The sequence below is a fragment of the Gastrolobium bilobum genome, unplaced genomic scaffold (genome assembly GCF_033153095.1).
Source record: "Gastrolobium bilobum isolate Gb01-03AN ecotype WA unplaced genomic scaffold, APGP_CSIRO_Gbil_v1 utg7201, whole genome shotgun sequence".
Classification (NCBI taxonomy): Eukaryota; Viridiplantae; Streptophyta; class Magnoliopsida; order Fabales; family Fabaceae; genus Gastrolobium; species Gastrolobium bilobum.
In genome coordinates, this window is record NW_026897562.1 from 177,996 (window position 1) to 200,919 (window position 22,924).

The 22,924-nt window shown below is 33.2% G+C and overlaps 3 protein-coding genes across 7 annotated transcripts; 1 reads left to right on the top strand and 2 right to left on the bottom strand.

The window, feature by feature from the left end:
- Positions 1-226: 226 nt before the first annotated feature.
- On the bottom strand, positions 227-1,681 carry LOC133308082 (umecyanin-like). The gene is made up of 2 exons (XM_061508672.1): positions 1,495-1,681; positions 227-660 (listed from the first exon to the last, which is right to left on the bottom strand). The coding sequence occupies exons 1-2, from the start codon at positions 1,679-1,681 to the stop codon at positions 227-229; spliced, it is 621 nt and encodes a 206-aa protein (XP_061364656.1).
- An 11,156-nt stretch (positions 1,682-12,837) lies between these two features.
- LOC133308083 (umecyanin-like) lies at positions 12,838-14,531 on the bottom strand. Its single transcript, XM_061508673.1, has 2 exons — positions 14,342-14,531; positions 12,838-13,271 (listed from the first exon to the last, which is right to left on the bottom strand). The coding sequence occupies exons 1-2, from the start codon at positions 14,529-14,531 to the stop codon at positions 12,838-12,840; spliced, it is 624 nt and encodes a 207-aa protein (XP_061364657.1).
- A 4,115-nt stretch (positions 14,532-18,646) lies between these two features.
- On the top strand, positions 18,647-21,765 carry LOC133308088 (uncharacterized). 5 transcript variants are annotated; one of them, XR_009751127.1, is made up of 7 exons: positions 18,647-18,716; positions 18,847-18,900; positions 18,998-20,162; positions 20,264-20,339; positions 20,945-20,983; positions 21,419-21,490; positions 21,569-21,765. XR_009751127.1 is itself a non-coding variant. In XM_061508679.1 (7 exons), the coding sequence occupies exons 4-7, from the start codon at positions 20,005-20,007 to the stop codon at positions 21,635-21,637; spliced, it is 342 nt and encodes a 113-aa protein (XP_061364663.1). In that variant the 5' UTR covers positions 18,647-18,716; positions 18,847-18,900; positions 18,998-19,620; positions 19,911-20,004; the 3' UTR covers positions 21,638-21,765. The 5 variants fall into 5 exon arrangements, 4 of the variants coding, with proteins under 4 accessions (XP_061364663.1, XP_061364662.1, XP_061364664.1 ...); XM_061508679.1 differs by lacking the exon at positions 21,419-21,490 and having other exon boundaries at positions 18,998-19,620; positions 19,911-20,162; XM_061508678.1 differs by lacking the exon at positions 21,419-21,490 and having other exon boundaries at positions 18,998-19,047; positions 19,339-20,162.
- Positions 21,766-22,924: the final 1,159 nt, after the last annotated feature.

Here is a 22,924-nt window from a genome sequence, read left to right on the forward strand (position 1 = left end):
TGTTTATTCATCCACATTCATAACAAGACAGACAAGTCATTGTTGCTCAAAATGGAGTAAATTTATTCAATATACAAAAATAACAGACAGACGAATATGAAGCCACCCAATGTGTATATATATCAAAATACAAAAGTATAAAAAAATCCAAAATAGGAATTGAAAGAACCCTGTATGCTAAAAATGACCAAAGATATTAATAACTCAACTCTTCCAAAATTAAAGTCTAAAACAGTAAGTTTGAAACAATGATGGTGAGAAGAAGTGAGAAAGTAGCAGCAGCAAGAGAGGTGGCGGAGCTAGGTGATGGAGGAGGTGTTGCACTTGGCTCAGTTGGGGATGCTGGAGGTGGTGCTCCTTCGTTGGAAGATGGAGGAGGGGTGGTTCCAGACACAGGAGGACGAGGAGAAGAAGGAGAATGAGCGGGAGACGGAGCTTTTCCTGGTGCAGGTGAAGAGCCTGTGACTTTAACACTTAGCTTTTGGCCACTGTTGCAATGTCCTGAGATGCTGCATGCGAAGTAGAATTCACCTGTACGATTGAGGGTGAATCTAGCCGGTGATGTTACCAAGACTTGGATGTTTTGATTCATGTTGCAACTGTCAAAGTTTGTCTTAGTAATCTCTGCCACAGTGTGGCTTCCGGTAGCGAAATTGAACACTGCAATAATACAATCACACAAATAAATAAGCGTTTAATTCATAATGGTGACTTTCGATTAAAGCCATATAATTTCAACATAAATTAGTTGGTGATCCGTGCTTCATACAATGGCGCACCTATTATTACAATTGTTTTTGGGATGAGCTAACTATTGGCTTTAATGGGAAAAAGAAGTATAATGTTGTAGGAAAATGTTTAGGTAATGTTATAGAGATAGAGATGGTGGGACCCACCCTTGTTTTCAAAAACCAAAAAATAAACAAGTGTGGGTCCCACCATCTCTATCTCTATAACATTACCTAAATATTTTCCTACAACATTATACTTCTATTTCCCGTCTTTAATAGTCCATTGTTATTACAAAATATAATATTTTATATATATAATATTAAAAACAATTAAAGTTTAGGAAGAGGTAAGTGCCAACTCATATTCCTCTCTTTGACACATATCTGCGCCTCAAGCACTAAGAACCAAGGTATGTTAAAAATATAATATAAAATACTTTAGAGCTTTATTTTTGGTATTCCCAATTTTTAGAATTTCAGCATTGGTTAAGTGGACATTTATATTATTCACATTTCATGTTCAAAATGCTTCGGTTAAGTGGACAATTAAGGGTATATATATATATATATATATATATATATATATATATATATATATATATATATATATATATATATATATATAACGATGCATGTAACTTTATTTTTGGGAGATTTGGTTGTTGAAAAATAATCTATGTGAATATTATAGAAATATTAAAAATGTTGCATAAATCAAAAGAATGATGAGATCCAATTAAACTATGTAGGTTTTCATACTCACCTAGGACATCATTTTCTTTGAAGGTGATACTGGAAGCCCAGTTGGAATAGAAGGAAGCACCACCAGATGGAGAACTTATCCAACCAGTGGATCCCCCTACTGTGTGATCTGCAGCTTCTGTGCTTTGAAATATTGCTGCAGCAGCAGCAATTACTAGAACAATTGTCATCTTGTTTAACTGAACCATCTTGTTATTAACCTTGTGTGTATCAGGTCGCCCCTGTTTTGTGGATCTATTTATCTGCCTTATTTATCTGCCTCTCTATCTGTTTCTGAATAGAAGAAAGGCTTGAAAGTACCTTCTATATGTGTTGAATATATATAGAGGATTGAGAAGCCAACCCAACATTATTAATAAAAGGAACTTCGTCAGAACATGACTTGGTTTTTTTTACCCTTAAAAAACAAAATGTAAAAGAGTTGTTCGGTCATAGTTGGAGAGCAAGTCAATTAATGCATGGAAATGGTCCAGAAATACGCGTCGAGAAATTCATTTGTCCTTATTCTTCCCTTCCCTTCCCCACCCACCCACCCACCCCTTACATAAATATTAAATAATTCCGTAACAAAATAGATTAATATACCTTTGGTTGTTGGTAAAATTAACAGAATAGGAGTACATATTTGCTCAAACAATTTACTTTGAAATTTTACACTTGGAATTGGGATGAGAAAAATTCTGTCAAGCAGATTTTGATAACATGTCTATAGTTATGTAAAAGTTGTTTGGCTTTCAACTATGAAAATAAATAATAACACCAAGAAAATTCTTATGTTAAAATTTAATTTAATTGAATTAAGTAGGAATGACATAAAAGGATTTCCAAATCATGAGATGATTGAAGAGGGTTCAACTTTGACATGGTCTGGAAACATAAACTACCCGAGCTTGAATCAGTATTGCTAATAAACAAATAAACATCTTATATTCATATATTTTATTATATAACCTTGATCCTTCTCCCTATTGACTCACCCTTTTTGCAGGCATGGGTGACGAGTTCTAGAGCACTTTTACTTTATTTTTTTATCCTTTAGAATCGGTTTATCCATTACCGAATAAATTTAATTTGAGCACGGTTACAACGACGAATCTCCCAAAATTATTTTCCTCATTTCTAAACCTTAGACACTATATCTCTATTTAATTAGAATTAATTTCTTATCACTTGAACCAACTTAGTTTTCTTTTTCTTTTTCTTTTTCTCTTACGAGGTTTCTTTAGTTGTGAGATTATTCTTAATTCAAAGTACTAAAATTGTTCCTCCCAACAAGTATTTCGCGACGAGCTGAAAATGGTAACATATTAAAAATGTTTTGACTATATAAAATGACGTTCGGAGGTACTCAAAAGTGTTACTCCTTCAAATACAATGAATAACTAATTAATATGTGACCGGCCCGCAGTTGCTAAAAGCATGTTGCCATTTGCCATTTTCATTTATCCAATGAAATCTGAACTGTTGATGTTTGTGCAAAGCCATTGATATATCCCTCAATGGGGAGGTATTCTTATTAGTAATGGTATAGATAGGGGTGTGCATGGGTCAGGTCAGGTCAGGTTTTTGTGCCGATTCGATCCAACTTGATTTTTATAGTGTAAGATATTTTTAACACCAAGATCGATATATGTATGATATATAAAACACCACATAATAATTTTTACTCTGAAAGAAATTTGTGTACCTGATTGGGTCATCTTATCTACTGAACGAAGAACCTTGATTGTCACAGCTAGAGTCTTCCTCTCTATGACTTATTTCAGAATGGCAGCCTTCAACGATGGGAGCATGACGGCTCATGAGGCTTAACCCCAATATAAATAGGCTAGAGAGGGGACCTAGCAAAACACTAATCAACAGTGTGTCTGATGGGTCCACCCATCACAGAAGCCCAATCAGACACTAATGCCTACACTGTGCTGCCAACTAGGCCCAATACCAAAAGATGCTAAAAGCCCAACTCAACATGATCACAATGACCTTATTACAGTAGAATAAATTGGAATATCCATTAACCCGATTATTTTAGAAAATACAAAAACATTAATTAATATTGCCCAAATATAAAATTTCTAACATTCTCCTACTTGGGCAATATTAATTAACTTAATTTATTTTAAAATACTTTTATTTGAAAACGACTCTATCGTGTTAATAACAAGGAAAAACATTTTACGTGGCCACGATTTTAAAAACAATATTCCAATTCCAGCATCTCAATCCAATCCAATCCAATATAACCCCATCATAGGAACATGGCGATCAATATGCCGAAAATATCATAGCATATGATCTTTCATATTCACATACAATGAGTATTACATCTTCATGAATCAAGGCCTAACAGTGTAGAAAGAATTAGTGCCAAAATGTGATCAACAATATAATGCACTAATTCTTATCGGTCCTCAATGTAATTTCTCAACAACATGAAATTACATTAGTGCAATTTCTAATCAACATGAAATTACACTCCATAATGCAATTTCTCAACAACATGAAATTGCCTTACTGCAATTTCTAAACAACATGAAATTGTCTTACCGCAATTTCTAAACAACATGAAATTGCCTTTTCAATCCAATTTCTTAACAACATGAAATTGAATTAACGCAATTTCCAAACAACATGAAATTGCTCAAGTTAGATAAACCAATATGTCATAATATCACATGAGATCTCAAAAATAACAACTTCATCTTTAAACCACACAATATGTTTAAAGATCACATTGATTCTCAGTCAACAGGAGAAAACAATAATAATGATGATCATCAACATAAACTTTCAATAAATATCATTGACATCAGTCTGCATGCAGAATAATCAAAATGAAAAAACAAAACAAAACAAGACATGGCTCCCACTAATCAAGGAAATCAAAGGAATCCACGACACCCATGTTCTTCACATGTTCTTTAAATAATACGGGTCGTAATCCTTTAGTTAGGAGATCTGCCAACATGGATTCAGTTCTAATGTTATCAATCACAACATCCCCTTTTTTAACCAAGTCCTTCACTGTGTAGTATTTGATCTCCATGTGCTTTGAAGCATTATTGATTTTGTCATTCTTGGAGAAAAACACAGTTGCGGTGTTATCACAATATATCACCATAGGTCTGGCAATAGAGTTTACAATTCGCATGTCAGAAATCAAATTTTTAAGCCAAACTGCCTGAGTAGAAGCACCATAACAAGCCACAAATTCAGCATACATTGTGGAACTTGTGATCAAGGTTTGTTTTGCACTTTTCCATGAAACAGCACCACCAGCCAGCATAAAAATATATCCAGATGTTGACTTCCTGTCATATGAGCAACCAGCAAAATCAGCATCTGAATATCCAATAACTTTGAGATCTTCTACCCTTCTGTACACAAGCTTGAAATCTTTCGTGCATTGTAGATATCTCATTACTTTCTTGGCTGCAACCCAGTGATCGTGACCTGGATTTGACAAATATCTCCCAAGGCTGTTAACAGTAAACGCAATATCAGGTCTAGTACATACTTGTGCGTACATAAGACTCCCAACTGCACTGTCATAAGGGATGTTTTTCATTGCCTCTTTCTCAATGCCATTTTTAGGACACTGTTCCTTATTTAATTTATCTCCTTTTACAGTTGGAGCATCACCAGCCTTACATGACTGCATATTGAACCTTTTAAGCACAGGATCAATATAGCTTCTCTGTGATAATCCCAGAACCTTTTTGGATCTGTCTCTATGAATTTCAATGCCCAGAACAAAAGAAGCCTCTCCAAGATCCTTTATATCAAAATACTTTGACAAGAAAGCTTTCGTTTCATTCATTAAATCAACATTATTACTGGCAAGCAAAATATCATCTACATAAAGTACTAAGAAGATATATCTACTCCCACTTACTTTCATGTAGATGCAATGATCAAATTTGTTTTCTATGAAACCATATGATCTCACAACTGTATCAAATTTCAAGTACCACTGGCGTGATGCTTGTTTGAGACCATAGATGGATCTTTGAAGTTTACACACCATATGCTCCTTTCCAGCTTCTTTAAACCCTTCAGGTTGTTGCATGTACACTTCTTCATCTAGAATTCCATTAAGAAAAGCAGTTTTTACATCCATCTGGTGAAGCTCTAAATCAAAATGAGCCACCAATGCCATAATTATCCTGAATGAGTCTTTAGAAGACACTGGAGAAAAATTTTCTGTAAAGTCAATGCCCTCTCTCTGAGTATATCCCTTTGCAACCAATCTTGCCTTAAATCTTTCTATTTTGCCTTTATTATCTTTCTTGGTTTTGAACACCCATTTACAACCAATAGGCATGTGCCCTTCAGGTAAATCAACAAGATCCCATACCTGATTATCTGACATAGAATTCATTTCATCTTTCATTGCTTTTAACCATTCATCTGCCTGATCACTGTCAAGGGCTTCTTTAAAAGTCACAGGGTCAACTATCTCCTCTACCTCATAATCTTCTTCACCAAGATAAACAATAAAATCATTAGAAATAGTAGGCCTTTTCTCCCTTTGTGACCTCCTCAGAGGTACTTCAGGAGTTGGTTCAACTATTGGAGGAGCTTCATGCACAGCAGAAACTTCTTGTTCTATAATCACTTCCCTAGCATCTGTTTCAGGTTGAGCTTCTATATTAGGAGTCTCCCAAGTCAATTCATTACTTGAAGAAGTCCCTGGAATCGAAATGATAGTAATTGGTTCTCCCCTTTCATGAGACTTGGAAGAGCCTATATCAGCAGTGTCTAACTCTAAGAATTTTGCAACTTGAGACTCAACAACTCTAGTGCCATGAGAAGGACAATAGAACCTATACCCTTTAGAGTGACTAGGGTATCCAAGGAAATAACATCTAGTGGTCCTCGGTTCAGTCTTCTTCTGAGAGGGATCATAAATCTTTACTTCTGCAGGATAACCCCAAACTCTAAAATGAATTAAGCTTGGTTTCCTACCTGTCCACAATTCAAAAGGATTCTTTGGCACTGATTTACTAGGAACACGATTCAATATATATATATGCTGTTGTTATTGCCTCACCCCAAAGATATTCAGGTATATTTGACCTGCTCATCATGCTTCTTTTCATCTCCATCAGAGTACGATTGCGTCTTTCAGCAACACCATTTTGCTCAGGACTACCAAGCATTGTATATTGAGCAATAATACCACAATCTTGCAAGTATTTAGCAAAAGGCCCCATATGCTGTCCAGTTTCAGTATATCTACCATAATACTCACCACCGCGATCAGATCTAACAATCCTAATGACTTTTCCCAACTGTTTTTCAACTTCTGTCTGAAACATCCTGAACATGCTTAGAGCATCAGCTTTCTCCTTTATTAAAAACACATAACCATAGCGAGAGAAATCATCAATAAAAGTGATAAAATACTTATTACCACATAAAGTGGTATCATATGGCCCACTAATATCTGTATGAATTATCTCCAACAATTCTTGACTACGAGTAGCTCCTTTCTTTTTACTCTTGGTCAATTTTCCTCTCACACAATCAACACAAATCTCTTCATTGTCTAGCTCAAGAGGGGGAAGGATATTAGAATTGATAAGTCTGTCAACCCTTTCTTTAGAGATATGCCTCAAACGTTTATGCCAAAGCAAAGATGATTTTTCTTTTATCAAAAATCTTTTTGCCACACCACTTTCCACATTCAAAGTGTAATAAGGTTCATTAAAAGACTAAGACAATTTGTACAAACCATCAACCATAACACAATTCCCAACAACATCCGAATCATAAATCAAATTCACCTTTTTATTTCCAAAATTAAAACAATATCCATCATTATCAAGGGAAGAAAGAGAAATTAAATTCCTCCTAAAGTCGGGAACATAAAATACATTATTCAAAAGGAGTTTGTAACCAGAATCTAAAAGCAAAATAACATTGCCCACATGCAACATGTCCACACTAGCATCATTCCCAACTTTAAGCCTTGCCTCCCTCGGGCTTGGTCTCCTTAGATTTGTCAAACCCTGCAAAGTAGTTGTTACATGGATAGTAGCACCAGAATCCAACCACCAAGAATTTAAAGGGACATCAATCAAATTTGATTCAAAACAAACCATCAACTCACCTTTGTTATTTTCTTTCTTTGCTAACCAAGCCTTAAACTTGCGACAATTTACTCTCTTGTGACCATTCTCCTTGCAGTGGAAACATTTCAAGACTGTCCCTCCATATTTTTCATCATTATCCCTCCTCTTGAAATTTTGAAACTTCTTAAGAGCAGGAGAATAATTCATCTTAAATTTCCCTTTTGCCTTCTAGGAGTCTTTCTTAGCATTAAAAGTAAGATGAACATACTCATTCTTTTCTTTTTTCAGCTTTTCTTCCTCAGTCACACATTTTACAATCAACTCATTAAGGCTCCAATTCTCATTCTGAGCTGTATAAACAGTCTTTATCTGACTGAATTCAGCAGGTAAACAGTTCAGAATGTGATGCACAACAAAATCATCATTAAAAACAATATTACAAGTCTTCAATTTATTCTGGAATGGATCATCCTTAAAATGAACTCTCTAACTCCAATAGAAGCATCATATCTCAAATCGTCAGCTCATTCACTAGGTTCCCAGCTTCAGCCTTATCAGAAACCTTATATTTTTCACCAACCTCTTTTAGAAAAGTTTTCGCTTTCAAATTTTTAGGCAGACCACTAAGGAGATGCTCAGAAATAGACCTCTTCATAGCAATGAGGCACAGTTGGTTTGATTTCTCCCATTTAGCATAATGAGCCTTTTCATTCTCAGTACTTCTCTCATTTGGCTTGGGAGGTTCATCCTCTCGTAAGGCCAAGTCCAAGTCAACAATCCCCGTGGCAAATTCTACATCTTGTTTCCACTTCATATAATTTGTTCCCGTCAATAACTCAATGGAAGCGTGGTTGTTGTTAATGGCAAAGCTAACTGATAGACATACACAATGCAACAAGATTAACTTTGGGCAATAACAAAATAATTTATATATCATAACCCCCCCTTTGGGCAGGGTATATAATACACAAATATTTTCCATCACATGAAGATTTCAGCAACAGGGAAAAATTACATACAATTATAAAAATTAATCCCCTTTGGGCAGACAAACTTTTAAATTGTACATGTTTTTCCATAATACCACATGCAATTTAAAAATAATTTATCCCCTTTGGTATTCCCATCAATAATTTCTTCATGTAATTTTCAAATTATTATATATAATAACCCCCTTTGGGCAGGTAATTAACATATAATAATTTTAAACAATGAGTCAACAACAATACCCAACAACATGAAACACTTAACAACATGTGTTTCTGACGACATGAAACACCTTACAACATGTGTTTCCAAAAATCATATTGCATTTGTATATCCAACAATTTTGCCATAAAAATATATATAATGCAGCCGAAAAAATTGCAAAAATTACAAAAATATACCAACAATTTACAAATGTTCCAAGGATAAAAAATAATTATCTGATTGAATTGCATATTAAATAAATAAATACTACATACAGAATATTCGGCAATTCAATTGAACAATTCAAATCAAAATATATATTCACAGTGCAACAATTGAAACTTTATAAGTAAACCGACAATTTGCATATTGAATAGCACACGTAAAACCACAATTTGCATATTCAAATCAAAAATTGCTTGAACTGCATTTTGAATATATATTTATATTCACGTAAAACGACAATTTTAGATTTACAATCACGACGGCTTTTATAAGTATATATAAAAGAGTTTACGTTTTCCGATAAGATAATATATACTATCTGACAATATTAGAAATATTAGATCAAATATATATGTTATTGTGATTCCTAGGTCAATCAGCATTTTATAGCAACACCATTTGATTATTTGATTATATATATATTTGATTTACAAAACCGTACAAAATCTAGGGTTTCCAAAATCAGAAAATAATCGACAATCAGCTATCAATTTTGATAAAACAATATATATAATCAAATAATTTTTAAATCACAACTATACTTTCTCTGCAACAAACTGAATCACAATCATCACGGAAATCGAGATGGTAATCATAAAACATACTTCAAATTCATTCAAAAAATTGGTACGACATTCATCTTTGCAGAGGACATGGATTTTAAATCGATGATTATAAAACAAAACATCCAAGAAAATTGATACCGATCAAAATGAAAGGGACGATTTATTCAACACAGATTTCAAAATGGATAATCGCCTTCAAATCAGAATAAAACGTGGAGTTTATAATCATACAAGTTAGGCTCTAATACCAAATGTAAGATATTTTTAACATGAGCCGTCATGAGCCTATTTATATTGGGGTTAAGCCTCATGAGCCATCATGCTCCCGTCACTGACGGCTGCCATTTCTGAAATAGGTCATAGAGAGGAAGACTCTAGCTCTGACAATCAAGGTTCTTCGTTCAGTAGATAAGATTACCCAATCAGGTACACAAATTTCTGTCAGAGTAAAAATTATTATGTGGTGTTTTATATATCATACATATATCAATCTTGGTGTTAAAAATATCTTACCTATAGGTGATAAACCCTTGGTTTATAAGGTTTTAAAGCATGAATTAGCTTAATTTATGTGATTAAATGGATAGAAAAGAGGGTTAATGTCCTGGAAAGTCCTAAATACAAGTTCTGAAGTTTGTGTTGAAAATTTACATTGTTCTTGTAGGAAAATGAATCTCAAGAAGCAAAAGAGAGAAGGAAAAAGATTCTGAAGAAATTAGATAATTCAAGTGTTGAGCGCTAAAACGGCCAAAGCAAACATTTTAGCGCTCTGCTGCAAAATGAAGCCAAAAAGTGCTGGTGCTGAGCGCTAAAATGGCCAAAGCAAGCGTTTTAGCGCTCTGCTGTTCAAAAATATGCGGGTCTCGAGTGCTAAAACGGTCAAGTCAAGCGTTTTAGCGCTCTGGTGTTCAACAAAATGCCAAAATTCCCTGGAAGTGTGCGCTTAAGCGATCATGATGAAATGTTTTAGCGCTGAGGACAGTTAAAAGCGGTTAGGCATTCGTCAAGTTGAGCGCTAAAACATCCAACAATGAACGTTTTAGCACCCATGTCAGTTTCTGGATGTTATTTCAGTTTTTGAACTTGTAACCTATAAAAGGGCAAGGGGTCTTCACACTTAAAAAGGGGGGATCAGATCTGATCTTATATATGATCTGATCTGACTTTTTATTCTTTGAATTTCCAAATTCCTTAGGTCCTAGTCTGGTATTAGTTTAGTGTACTTTATGTAATTGTGATTGAAGATTGAAGATTCAACATCATGACAATGGAGTTTGATATTTCCTCTTCTCTTGTTATTTCTTTTCCTATGTCTGAGTAGAGTCCTTTGTAGTCAGATTTCAATGGAACTCAAAGATGAATTTATGTATGGTCGATTGAATATTATGATTATCTTTTATGTGATGATATGAAATTGTCTTTGTCAATTCTTTCCATTAAGTAGTGTAGAACAAGAATGTTTACATTATTTCGTAACTAGCAATTTCATCATCAGTGTTCTAGTATTCAAGGGATTGGAACTAGGACTCTGATGTAATCTTTAAAATCTTAGTGCTTAATGTATGTATTAAGAAGGGAATTACCAAGGGATTGAGGTTCTTGATTAATGTATCAACCAAGGTAGTAAGATAATAAAAAGGTTGATTGACATCACATGAAAGATAATTCATAATGGGATTGATTGTTACATAAGTTTATGGTTGAGGGACATTGATTTCTTACTACTTGTTGTAAAATTATAATTCACATTTTAGTTATTTTATCAAGTCCAAATACAATTCAATTTCTGGTGACAATTATCAATGCATTCAATGAATTCTTGTTTGATTCAACTTAATTATAAATGGTTAGTTGGTGTTTGAACATAAATCCTCGTGGGAACGATCTTTACTTATCATTTCATTACTTGTACGACTAGTACACTTGCTAAAGTCGCAACAATAAACTCGGCCGGTCTTTGGTAGTGCAGAAATCATCTGGAATGAATAAACTCAGTCGATAGTGTTTATTCATCCACATTCATAACAAACTGACAAGTCACTGTTGTTCAAAATGGGGCAAATTTATTCACTATACAAAAATAACATATAGACTGTTGTAAAAAAAGGGTGAATAAATGGAATTAACTCAAGAAAGGAAATTATAAGATAGAGAAAAATAGAGTAAGGGAGAAATAGTCATAGATTTTATTATTTAGTGTGTAAGAATATAAGTCCTACCACCTCTATATATATAGATGAAGGTGGAGGAAGGGTATAAGCTCTTCATCTACCCTAGATGTTACAATACACTTAATCTCCCATAAAATATAATAATTCCCATTTGTAGCAATCTTATAAAGTGTAGTAATGTCTATTTGTAACACTCCCCCCTTAGACATTACGACGCTAAGTCTATGTCTCATTAAAACCTTACTAGAAAAATCCAATGGGAAAAAGCCAACAAGAAAAAAGAGTACTTGATATATGCTATCAAGCATTTCATAATCTGCCTCATTAAAAACCTTTAGCTAAGAAAAATCCTTTAGAAAAAAAAAACTTTGCAAAGAAAAAAGAGAGTACATATTTATACCTTCAGGGCCCCAGCCTTCAGGGATGGTAATAATTAATTCGCACAAATAATCAGTAGATAAAGGAATGCCACAATTTGTCAATCGATGCCCAATTGAATGTGTTAGAATCCGACGCATCATATTAAACCCAGGGTGACCTAAACAGTCATGCCACAACTTAAAAACATTTGGGTTTGTGAACTTCAAGTTCATGGCAACAGTAGAATTGCTTACTTGTATGTAAGTGAAATATAGTCATGATGAAAAAGATTGCAACTTTTCAACAACTTTTTTTCTGCCCCCAACGTTTTGGGTTAGGTATAAGTACTCAACAAGTGTTGAAAATAATATCTTTATTATTTGTAAAGATCTATTTCCTTATTTCATTAGGATTTATGTTAGGTATGGACTAAGTCTATTAGTGTTTCTTTATATATTGTACTCTCTTGAATCAATTTAATATACAGATTTATTTCAATAATGTTCATCTCGTCTCTTGTTATTTTACCGTGTTTATTCATTCACATTCATAACAAAACAGACAAGTCACTGTTGCTCAAAATGGAGCAAATTTATTCAATATACAAAAATAACATACAGACGAATATGAAGCCACCCAATGCGTATATATATGTAATACAAAAGTAAAGAAAATCCAAAATAGAAATCGAAAGAACCCTGTATGCTAAAAATGACCGAAGATATTAATAACTCAACTCTTCTAAAATTAAAGTCTAAAACAATAAGTTTGTGACAATGATGGTGAGAAGAAGCGAGAAAGTAGCAGCAGCAAGAGAGGTGGCGGAGCTAGGTGATGGAGGAGGTGTTGCACTTGGCTCAGATGGGGATGCTGGAGGTGGTGCTCCTTCGTTGGAAGATGGAGGAGGGGTGGTTCCAGACACAGGAGGACGAGGAGAAGAAGGAGAATGAGCGGGAGACGGAGCTTTTCCTGGTGCAGGTGAAGAGCCTGTGACTTTAACACTTAGCTTTTGGCCACTGTTGCAATGTCCTGAGATGCTGCATGCGAAGTAGAATTCACCTGTACGATTGAGGGTGAATCTAGCCGGTGATGTTACCAAGACTTGGATGTTTTGATTCATGTTGCAACTGTCAAAGTTTGTCTTAGTAATCTCTGCCACAGTGTGGCTTCCGGTAGCGAAATTGAACACTGCAATAATACAATCACACAAATAAATAAGCGTTTAATTCATAATGGTGACTTTCGATTAAAGCCATATAATTTCAACGTAAATTAGTTGGTGATCTGTGCTTCATACAATGGCGCACCTATTATTTTTTTTATTATAAAGAGCAGAAATAAATATTAAAGTTATAAATTTTATTAAAAATAATAAAATAGGTTAACTATTACAATTGTTTTTGGGATGAGCATAGCTAACTATAGGCTTTAATAGTCCATTGTTATTACAAAATATACTATTTTATATATATAATATTAAAAACAATTAAAGTTTAGGAAGAGGTAACTGCCAACTCATATTCCTCTCTTTGACCCATCTCTGCGCCTGAAGCACTAAGAACTAAGGTATGTTAAAAATATAATATAAAATACTTTAGAGCTTTATTTTTGGTATTCCCAATTTTTAAAATTTCAGCATTGGTTAAGTGTACATTTGTATTATTCACATTTCAAGTTCAAAATGCTTCGGTTAAGTGAAAAATTAAGGGAATATATATATATATATGAGGTAGGATCCTTTGACACTGGTGTCAAATTTCAATTTTGACACTGGTGTCAAATTTCAATTTTGACACCTCATCTGAGAGCCGTTAGATCAAAAAAGATCAACGACTCTGATTTGCAAGCATGTGAGACATGTGAGACCAGTGTCAAAGGATCCTACCTCTATATATATATATATAGGGTTTTATAATTCTCATGTTGAATGAGAATTGAAATCTCATGTTATAGAGATAAAAAGCATGTGAGACATGTGTTAGAAAAAATTATATGTAGGACCCATGTCAGCACAAAAATCGAAGAGTGTGTAGGAAAAATTTAATTCTCATGTTAAATGAGAATTATATATATATATATATATATATATATATATATATATATATATATATATATATATAACCATGCATGTAACTTTATTTTTGGGAGATTTGGTTAATGAAAAATAATCTATGTGAATATTATAGAAATATTAAAAATGTTGCATAAATCAAAAGAATGATGAGATCCAATTGGACTATGTAGGTTTTCATACTCACCTAGGACATCATTTTCTTTGAAGGTGATACTGGAAGCCCAGTTGGAGTAGAAGGAAGCGCCACCAGAAGGAGAGCTTATCCAACCAGTGGATCCCCCTACTGTGTGATCTGCAGCTTCTGTGCTTTGAAATATTGCTGCTGCAGCAACAGCAATTACTAGAACAATTGCCATCTTGCTTAACTGAACCATCTTGTTATTAACCTTGTGTGTATCAGGTCGCCCCTGTTTTGTGGATCTATTTATCTGCCTCTCTATCTGTTTCTGACTAGAAGAAAGGCTTGAAAGTACCTTCTATATGTGTTGAATATATACATAGAAGATTGAGAAGCCAACCCAGCATTAATAATAAAAGGAACTTCGTCAGAACATGAGTTGGTTTTTGTTTTTCCTTAAAAAACAAAATCTAAAAGAGTTGTTCGGTCATAGTTGGAGAGCAAGTCAATGCATAGAAATGGTCCAGAAATAGGCTTCGAGAAATTCTGTCTCCATTCTTCGCTTCCCCACCCACCCCAACATAAATATTAAATAATTCCCTAACAAAATAGATTAATATACCTTAGGTTGTTGGTAAAATTAACAGAAGTACATAATTGCTCCAGCAATTTACTTTGAAATTTTATACTTGGAATTGGGATGAGAAAATTTAAATTCCTAGTTCTGTCAAGGAGATTTTGTTAACATGTCTATAGTTATGTGAAAGTTGTTTGGCTTTCAAGTATGAACATACATAATAACACCAAGAATTTTCCCCTATGTTAAAATTTAATTTAATTTAATTAACGGAATATGATTTATGCTTTTGAAACAGACAAGTTTATCTGTGTCACAAAGACATAAAAAGAGTGGCCTATCATTTTCTTTCTCTCTTTGTCCTTTTGTCTATGTGGCGGAGACAAATTTATCTGCTTCAAAGCAGAAATCGTATTCCATTTAATTAATTAGGAATAACATTAAGAGATTTTCCAACTCCGATGATTGAAGAGTTTTCAACCTTGATACTGTCTGGAAACATAAACTCCCCGAGCTTGAATAAGTATTGCTAATAAACATGCTCACTCATATAACTTGTATTCATATATTTTATTATATAACCTCTTTCTTTTTTTATCTTTCTCCCTATTGACACACCCATTTTACAGGGAGGGGGTGACTAGTTCTAGGGCACTTTTTTTTTATTTCTTTTTAAATATATCAATCGGTTTATTAATTATTCAATTAATTTGATTCAAGTGTTATTTAATTATTATGGGAACAGCTCTCCCATGATTTTTTTTTTTTTCATTCCTAGAACCTAGACTCAAGAATTCTAGTTAAGGGGAACAAACTTCTTATAAGGCCCTTTTTCTTTTTTTCTTTGGAGGTTTCTTGTTATTCTTTAGTTATGAGATTATTATTTAACTCAAAGTACTGAAATTTTTCCTCCCAACAAGAATTTTGCGACAAGCTGAAATTCGTAACATAAAAAAAATGTTTTGTCTTTATAAAATGAGGTCCGGAAGTGGTCTTTAATGTAAGCAGTTGCTGAATACTCGAAAGTGTTACTCCTTCAAATACAATGACTAACTAATTAATATGTTACAGGCCTGCAGTTGCTAGAAGCATGATGCCATTTGCCAATTTCATTTATGCAACGAAATCACCAAATAGTGGTAGTTTAATTTTTGGAACTGAGCAGAGAGGATGTGTTCGATCCTCTTCAGTATTATTTTTAAAATATGTTTAAAGTCTTAATCGTGGATCTGCCCAAATCAGACTAGTCGCGAAATGATAAATGGATGGAATATTTTCCCAAAAAAAATTACGCAATGAAATCCTTTCTGGGTAAGATTTATATTTTTTAATTTGAAACGCCAAATTAGATTTAAAAGAATAAAATGAAAGAAAGCAAACGAAGAAAAAAAAAAGAAACCGAGTAAACTCCCGTTTTGGTTGAACAACTATAACTGTGGGTCCAGTCATTTCTTTAAGCCATTAAATGCAAACGCTAAATGAAAGAAACTATATTATATTAAGTTTTATAAGAGTTATGTTGTAGAAAAAGTGATTATGTAATGTTATAAAAATTCATTTTACGTGTCTTAATTTTTTTTTTTGCTTTAAAAAGTGCGGACTCCACAAAATGTTATGTGTGTAGAAAATTTTCCTGTGTCATGTTAAAGGACAAACTACAACCGCTATTATATTCTTTATGGCTTTAATGTTTCTACATGAATAAGTTATTTACATTTACTTCTAAAATGACATTATTTTAGGTTGAAAAATTAAAAAACTATAATGAAAAAAACTATTACAACCCTAAAATAAATTATAATTATAAAAATACCTTGATTTCCACCTCAAAACAATGTCGTTTTGGGCTCAATGTAAATAAGTTATCTACATTGACCGTATAAAAAATGAACTCATTCTTTATATGAGTTATGGGAAGTGTATTTGTCATTTTAAATGACACAACTTATATCATTTTATTCTCACAAAAAAGTGGGACCCATACCTTTAACTTTTTTGTCCACTCTCCCTCACATATGATCTATCTTTTTCTCTCAGTTAAAATAACATAACTTTATATCCTTTACCTTATATTATTCCACTTCGATAACCACATGTCATCTTAATTTGTCACGTTCTTTGAACTTTTCAGTTTTCATCTTCTCCTAACTTTAGTTTTTGTTTTTTCTTAATTTAATTATAAACTTTTGAAATACAAATACTCTTTATGAATAAAAACTCCAAATAGGAAAAAAAAAATATTTGTTTTGAATTAATTGTAAAACAAGAATTCAAGCAAAGAGACATTTATAATTACTATTTTATTATTTAGGTTGCAACATTCCCTAATTGTATAAGGGAACGTAATTACTTGCGTCCTCATAGGTTCTATATTAAATTAATTTAATATTTTGTTTTAAATATTTCAGAGTATACTATATATAAAAATAGTGTTTTATTTGGATGGTTATATTAGTGGAATTTGTCTAAGTTGCCGAAGTCAAATTATATAACTTTTGAAAGGAGTTTTGAAGATGCCAATTTACATAGCCAACTGGAGAACAAGCTTGAAGATTAAAAAAATTGCAAGATCGAAGAGTATAAGATTGAATTAGTTAGTCTATGATATTTCTAAAATTTTGCGCATAATTGATATTGTTCCAAAATCATATATTAGGACGTGCTCCCGTGCATAATATTTGGTCTTGTAAATTATCTTAATACATCCTTTGTTGATCATTTATGTGCCCCTCGTCTCATAATATTATTACGTGATTTTTTTACTGATCAAATATGGTCTGTTATTAAGTTAATATCCTTGATCGCTTGGATTTGTGTGTATCACTCCATGATTGCACGTTGCACCTAAACCGCCCCTTCTCATATATATATATATATATATATATATATATATATATATATATATATATATATATATATATATATATATATATATATTATGAAGCACCGACATTTCAAAAACTCTGACGTGTCGTGTTCGACATTTTTCGACACTCTCGGATACTCCGACACTCCCCAACACTCCAACACGCATTATAGAAATTCAAAAAAAAATTAAAGGTTGCGTTGCGTTGAATTTTTAGTTCCAACTATTAGATTCGTTGAATTATGATTACTATTTTATTGAGTTTAATATAAATATTTGGGATATCTTATGTTTCTTTAAAAATTTATAAATATTATAAGTTTAGATTTATTTTTTGTTAAATTATTGAATATTAAATATAATATACACTATGTAAATATATATCAAAATGTGTCCTAACGCGTCAAAATTTAATATTTTTTAAAATTAATGTGTTGGAGTGTCGTGTCGTATCGTGTCACGTGTCTCGTGCCGGTATCGGTGCGTATATATATATGCACATTTTTTGAATTGCCCTCACTTGATCACATAAAAAGCCGAAACTGCCCTTTTCTTCTAACCACAGAAAAACACTTTTAACTTTTCTCTCGTCACCTTACTTGTAGAGCTAAAAAAAAAGGAGAAAACTTCACCAATTGTTACATACTTATATTTGTGTAAAAACAACCTTGGAATTATTCTTCAAAAAAATCCCCCAAGAAACATAATCATATTTTTGAGTTATTCCTTGCACTACAAGAAATGCAGTGTTTGGCGGCTACTTGACATTTGCGACATTCACAAATGTGGCACAAAATAAAATAAAGGCTTAAAATTTTTAATTTATTTTCCCATTGTTTCATTCATATTTTCACTGTTTCAACAGTAAATACTTGTATAACCCTTCTATAATTGTCCACATTTGTTCGCTATTCTCCAAAATCAATGACTGCAGTAAATGCTTCCTCTCTTCAACAGAGACCGGCAGCGAGCTAGCTCTCTACTTGTAGAGCATTGCGGTTCTCAAACCCTAACCATTCTTTCTCTCTCTAATTCAAATTTTTTGTTCTTATATATTTGATTTTCTCGTTCTCACAAGCACTTGATCCCGATTCTCAAACCCTAACCACTCTTTATCTCTGCTTGCAGAGCATTGCCATATTCTCGAAAGGATGTTGAAGGATAGCTCTTCGTTGTCAAGATGTAATCAACAATACTGACTTCTTGTTTATTTTCTCTATGATGTCGCTTGTATTCATATAGACATAGATCGTTAATCAATTTTCCTGTTTTTGTGCAGGAATTCACAACCACTGTTTCAGTTTATAGTAACGAATCGACGAAATACAGGTTTAGATTTGTATTTTTGTGTTAAAATCACAGTATCTTTTTATTATTCTTGCCTTACTTTTTTATTGTTTTGTAAATAATTCTTTGGATAATTAACCCCCAAGTTGTGGATGATCTTGGTAATCCGTGTCTTGAGGTTAATCCTAGTCTATATGTGTTTATTGATCATATTTTTTCTAACTTGTTTATTGTCCAAGTTTATTGATCACAGTTTATTGTCATGTCTCTAACTTGTTTATTGATCATATTTTTTCTTTATTGACCAAGTATTTCTCTGTTTTTAACCCTTAGTTTGGAAAAGGGAAGACTATGCATAAAATAAAAATTCGAAGTATATGAACATTTGGCAGCTCTTGGAATCGGTGTGGACTTCCCCTGCACTGTGTTTGGTATCCGATGAAGGGAACAGATTGGTGTGGAGTGGACATAGGGATGGGAAGATTAGGTGTTGGCACATGGATCATCATCACAGTTTGGATATGGATAATAACAACTCCACGAATCACTTTAAGGAAAGCTTGTCTTGGCAAGCTCATCGCGACCCTGTTCTTTCCCTTACCTTCACATCTTATGGTTATCTTTCATTCTTCAGTATTGACTTTACTGCTTTGCTATTATTATACTTTGGAATTTTGATTATAAGCTATTTTAAATACAAAATACTCTTACCCTAACTAGTCGGTGTTAATTGGGATGTTAAGTTTATGAAAGTTTTAGTTTAGTTATTTAGGTTACTAGTACTGTAAATATGAAAGAAATTCTGATAAATTGGCAGTGGGACTTGTTGTTCATTGGTTGATTCACGTGCTTGTTGTGAATGTGATACGTTGTTATCCTTTTTTCCTTTATTGTGTTAATCCAAGGGATCTGTGGTCGGGTTCAGAATGAGGAGCTATAAAGATATGGCCTTGGGAGGCTATTGAAAAATCTATCCTTCTGGCGAAGGAGGAAAGGCACATGGCTGCCATAACGGCAGAGAGGTCCTATGTTGATTTGAGAAGCCAGCTATCTACAAATGGCTTCAGTAACATGCTAACTTCAGATGTAAAGTACTTAGTATCTGATAATTCAAGAGCGAAGGTGTGGAGTGCTGGCTATTTTTCATTTGCTTTGTGGTAAGATTTACACTTATAGTCTCTCTCGGCTGGTGTTAGTATTGAGCATTAGTATGTGCCATTGGCAAATTAACTTGTTTATTGATCATTCCAAATTGTAGCATTTTGGCAGCTGTTGGCCAGAAAATGGCAAGTACTCCTGGAGTTAGTGCTACCCTTTTTAATACATTGGCTAAGGTCAGGAAAATATGGATTATCTTAGTAATATGACAATTTTTGTTGAGGTTAGAATTTATTTTAGTAATGTATTTATTTGACTGAGATGCCTTTTGTGTAGATGAATCAAACTTACGTGTTGTATTAAAATATTTTGGTTATTCTTTCCACATTAAGTTAGAATTCAAAACTTAAGCCTGAGAATTAGTTTGAGCTCTGTAAAACTACAACGTTTATGGGGTGCTTCTAGTTGTAATAGTGGAAGGAAAAGGGTTGGCTTAAAATACTTATAAGTGATCCTTCCGTGGCACTAACGGAGGATCAGAGCAACCTATCTATTCCTAGTTTCTTTAGTGGAAAAAAAAGATATGTGAAAAATAGTTGACAGTAATATATATATATATATATATATATATATATATATATATATAGTTCGGACTTTTTTCAAACACAGACATACAAGAAAAGGAAAAAGAAAGGATGCAATACTTGGCCAAAAGGAAACACCTTGAACTTCATGCTGAATAAATGCCAAGAACTACAATTTTCAATCATTAAAATGTTTATAAGAGTATTAGCGATTATATGAAATTTATGTGGAATGGATTTTTGTATTTTGTGTGCAGGGCATGTTAGGGAATAAAAGAAAAAGAAGGTGTTATATGGTATGTGTAATAATTTATGTTCATTCACTTGCTTACATATATATGATTTGTTCCAATTATGTTAGGGTACCATGCATTCCATCACGCTTGCATGTTTTATTTTTCTGCTGTCTTAATGGGCTAGTGCAGTGCATGTTTGACTATTATACAGAAATGCTTTCTTTGTTAATTATCTTCATGGACCATCATAAGTTAATATCTAACCATCACAAGTTAGTGCTAACCATGTTCTTAACGATCAACAATTTACTGAATATACAAGAAGAAATTGACAGGGGGTTTTAATCACTGCCTTAAGTGGTGGCACTGTTCAGTTCCATGCTTTGGTTATACTATGCTTTACTCAAAAAAAGATGTTGTTCTCCTCATTACCATTAACTCATTTGGATGTGTGGTAGAGATCATTTACATCATCTTTTGTGAGTGTCTTTGCAGCCCCACTTAGCATTGTGGTACGTGAAAACCCCTAGTTACTCTGCTCAAAGATGAGGACCTTTTTATGTCTTGGTAATGATTCCTCAATGCATTGTGCTCTTTTACAAATTTGCCACTTAATATTCATTCTTTTTGTTTTGATACATGCAGGCATTAGAGCAGTCTTTGGATTCAGGAAAATCTATTGCCTTTTCTGATGGTCTTGTTATTAATGGCTAGGCTCATACTACCTTAAATGGTGACTAGGGTTGGTCCTATTAAAAGAATATAACTCAACTATTTTTAAATTTTAAGTGACCCATTTTTAGTTAAAATAATCTTTAGTGTTTGTAAATTCTAAGTCTTATCAATATTAGATTTCTTCATGAGATAAAACAAATCATTTTTGAAGTTACTTTTAATGATATTTATATCCATTTCCCCCCTAAATTTTATTCGTTTTATTGTTTTTTAATTCTGTGAATTCAGCCACAATTTGGCTGTAATTTTTTTTTTATAAAAATAATCATTAAAATAACCACATTTAAACTGTTGTAAATATAATCAATAAACGTAGCTAAATGAATGCTACCACACTCAAATAAAATGTGGTTAAGTAAAGAAGTAAATGTGGCTAAAATATTGCAACGCCACGATTAGCCACATTAACAAAAAGTGTGGTTGTTTTTGGTAGCCACGTTTTTAAAGCAATTTAGCCACTTCGAATACTTCTTCGACAGAATGCAGAAAACTGAGTTTTAAAGGTATAATTGATCTCCAATGATCCAAACTCGATCTGGAGTCTAAGAACTCCTTAAACATATGTTTATTAACATGCTTAGGACTCAGAAACACATTCATTTATTCAATTGATCAAAGTTTTACTTTTTAACCGATTAAACAAGCTTAAAATCATCAAAAGACAAAGAGGTGTTCATGATATATCCTTAAGCTCCAAAAATCCGAAAATGAGACACCATAAGGGTCCTCAACACAGCATCAAAGTTCAGACTTAGGCAAGACACGAATTTGACCACCAAACTTGGTCCTTTAAGCCAACAGATCACTTCTTGGCACCACAAAAGTCATGAACAAAGCCTCCACTAAGGTAGTTCACAAACTCAGCCCCAAGTAACACAACTCCGAAGCTAAACTCAGCAAGAAGGTGTCTTTCTTCCCCATAATGTATACTCTTAAGTGCACACAAGATGGAAGAGGAAGAATCAAAAGGAAATGCTAAGACTTGGTTGGTTTCAAGGGAGAAAGCTCAAGTTTGAAAGGGAACAAGCAATGGAACAGTACCAAGGCTGATCAGCCTCCAAAGGTCACGTAGGAATAGAAATTTCCTAGGGTTTTGAGCCCAAAAGTTGTATTTATAGGCACTTAAGCTTTAAACACACAGTATTAAAAATAATAGCTACGCTTAGCATTTTAATCCCAAACTTAGGATTCTGAACCTACTCAATTTTACAAGATTTATCATATTTTTATATTAATTTTCGCAGCACCTTATCGGTACGCGTTTTT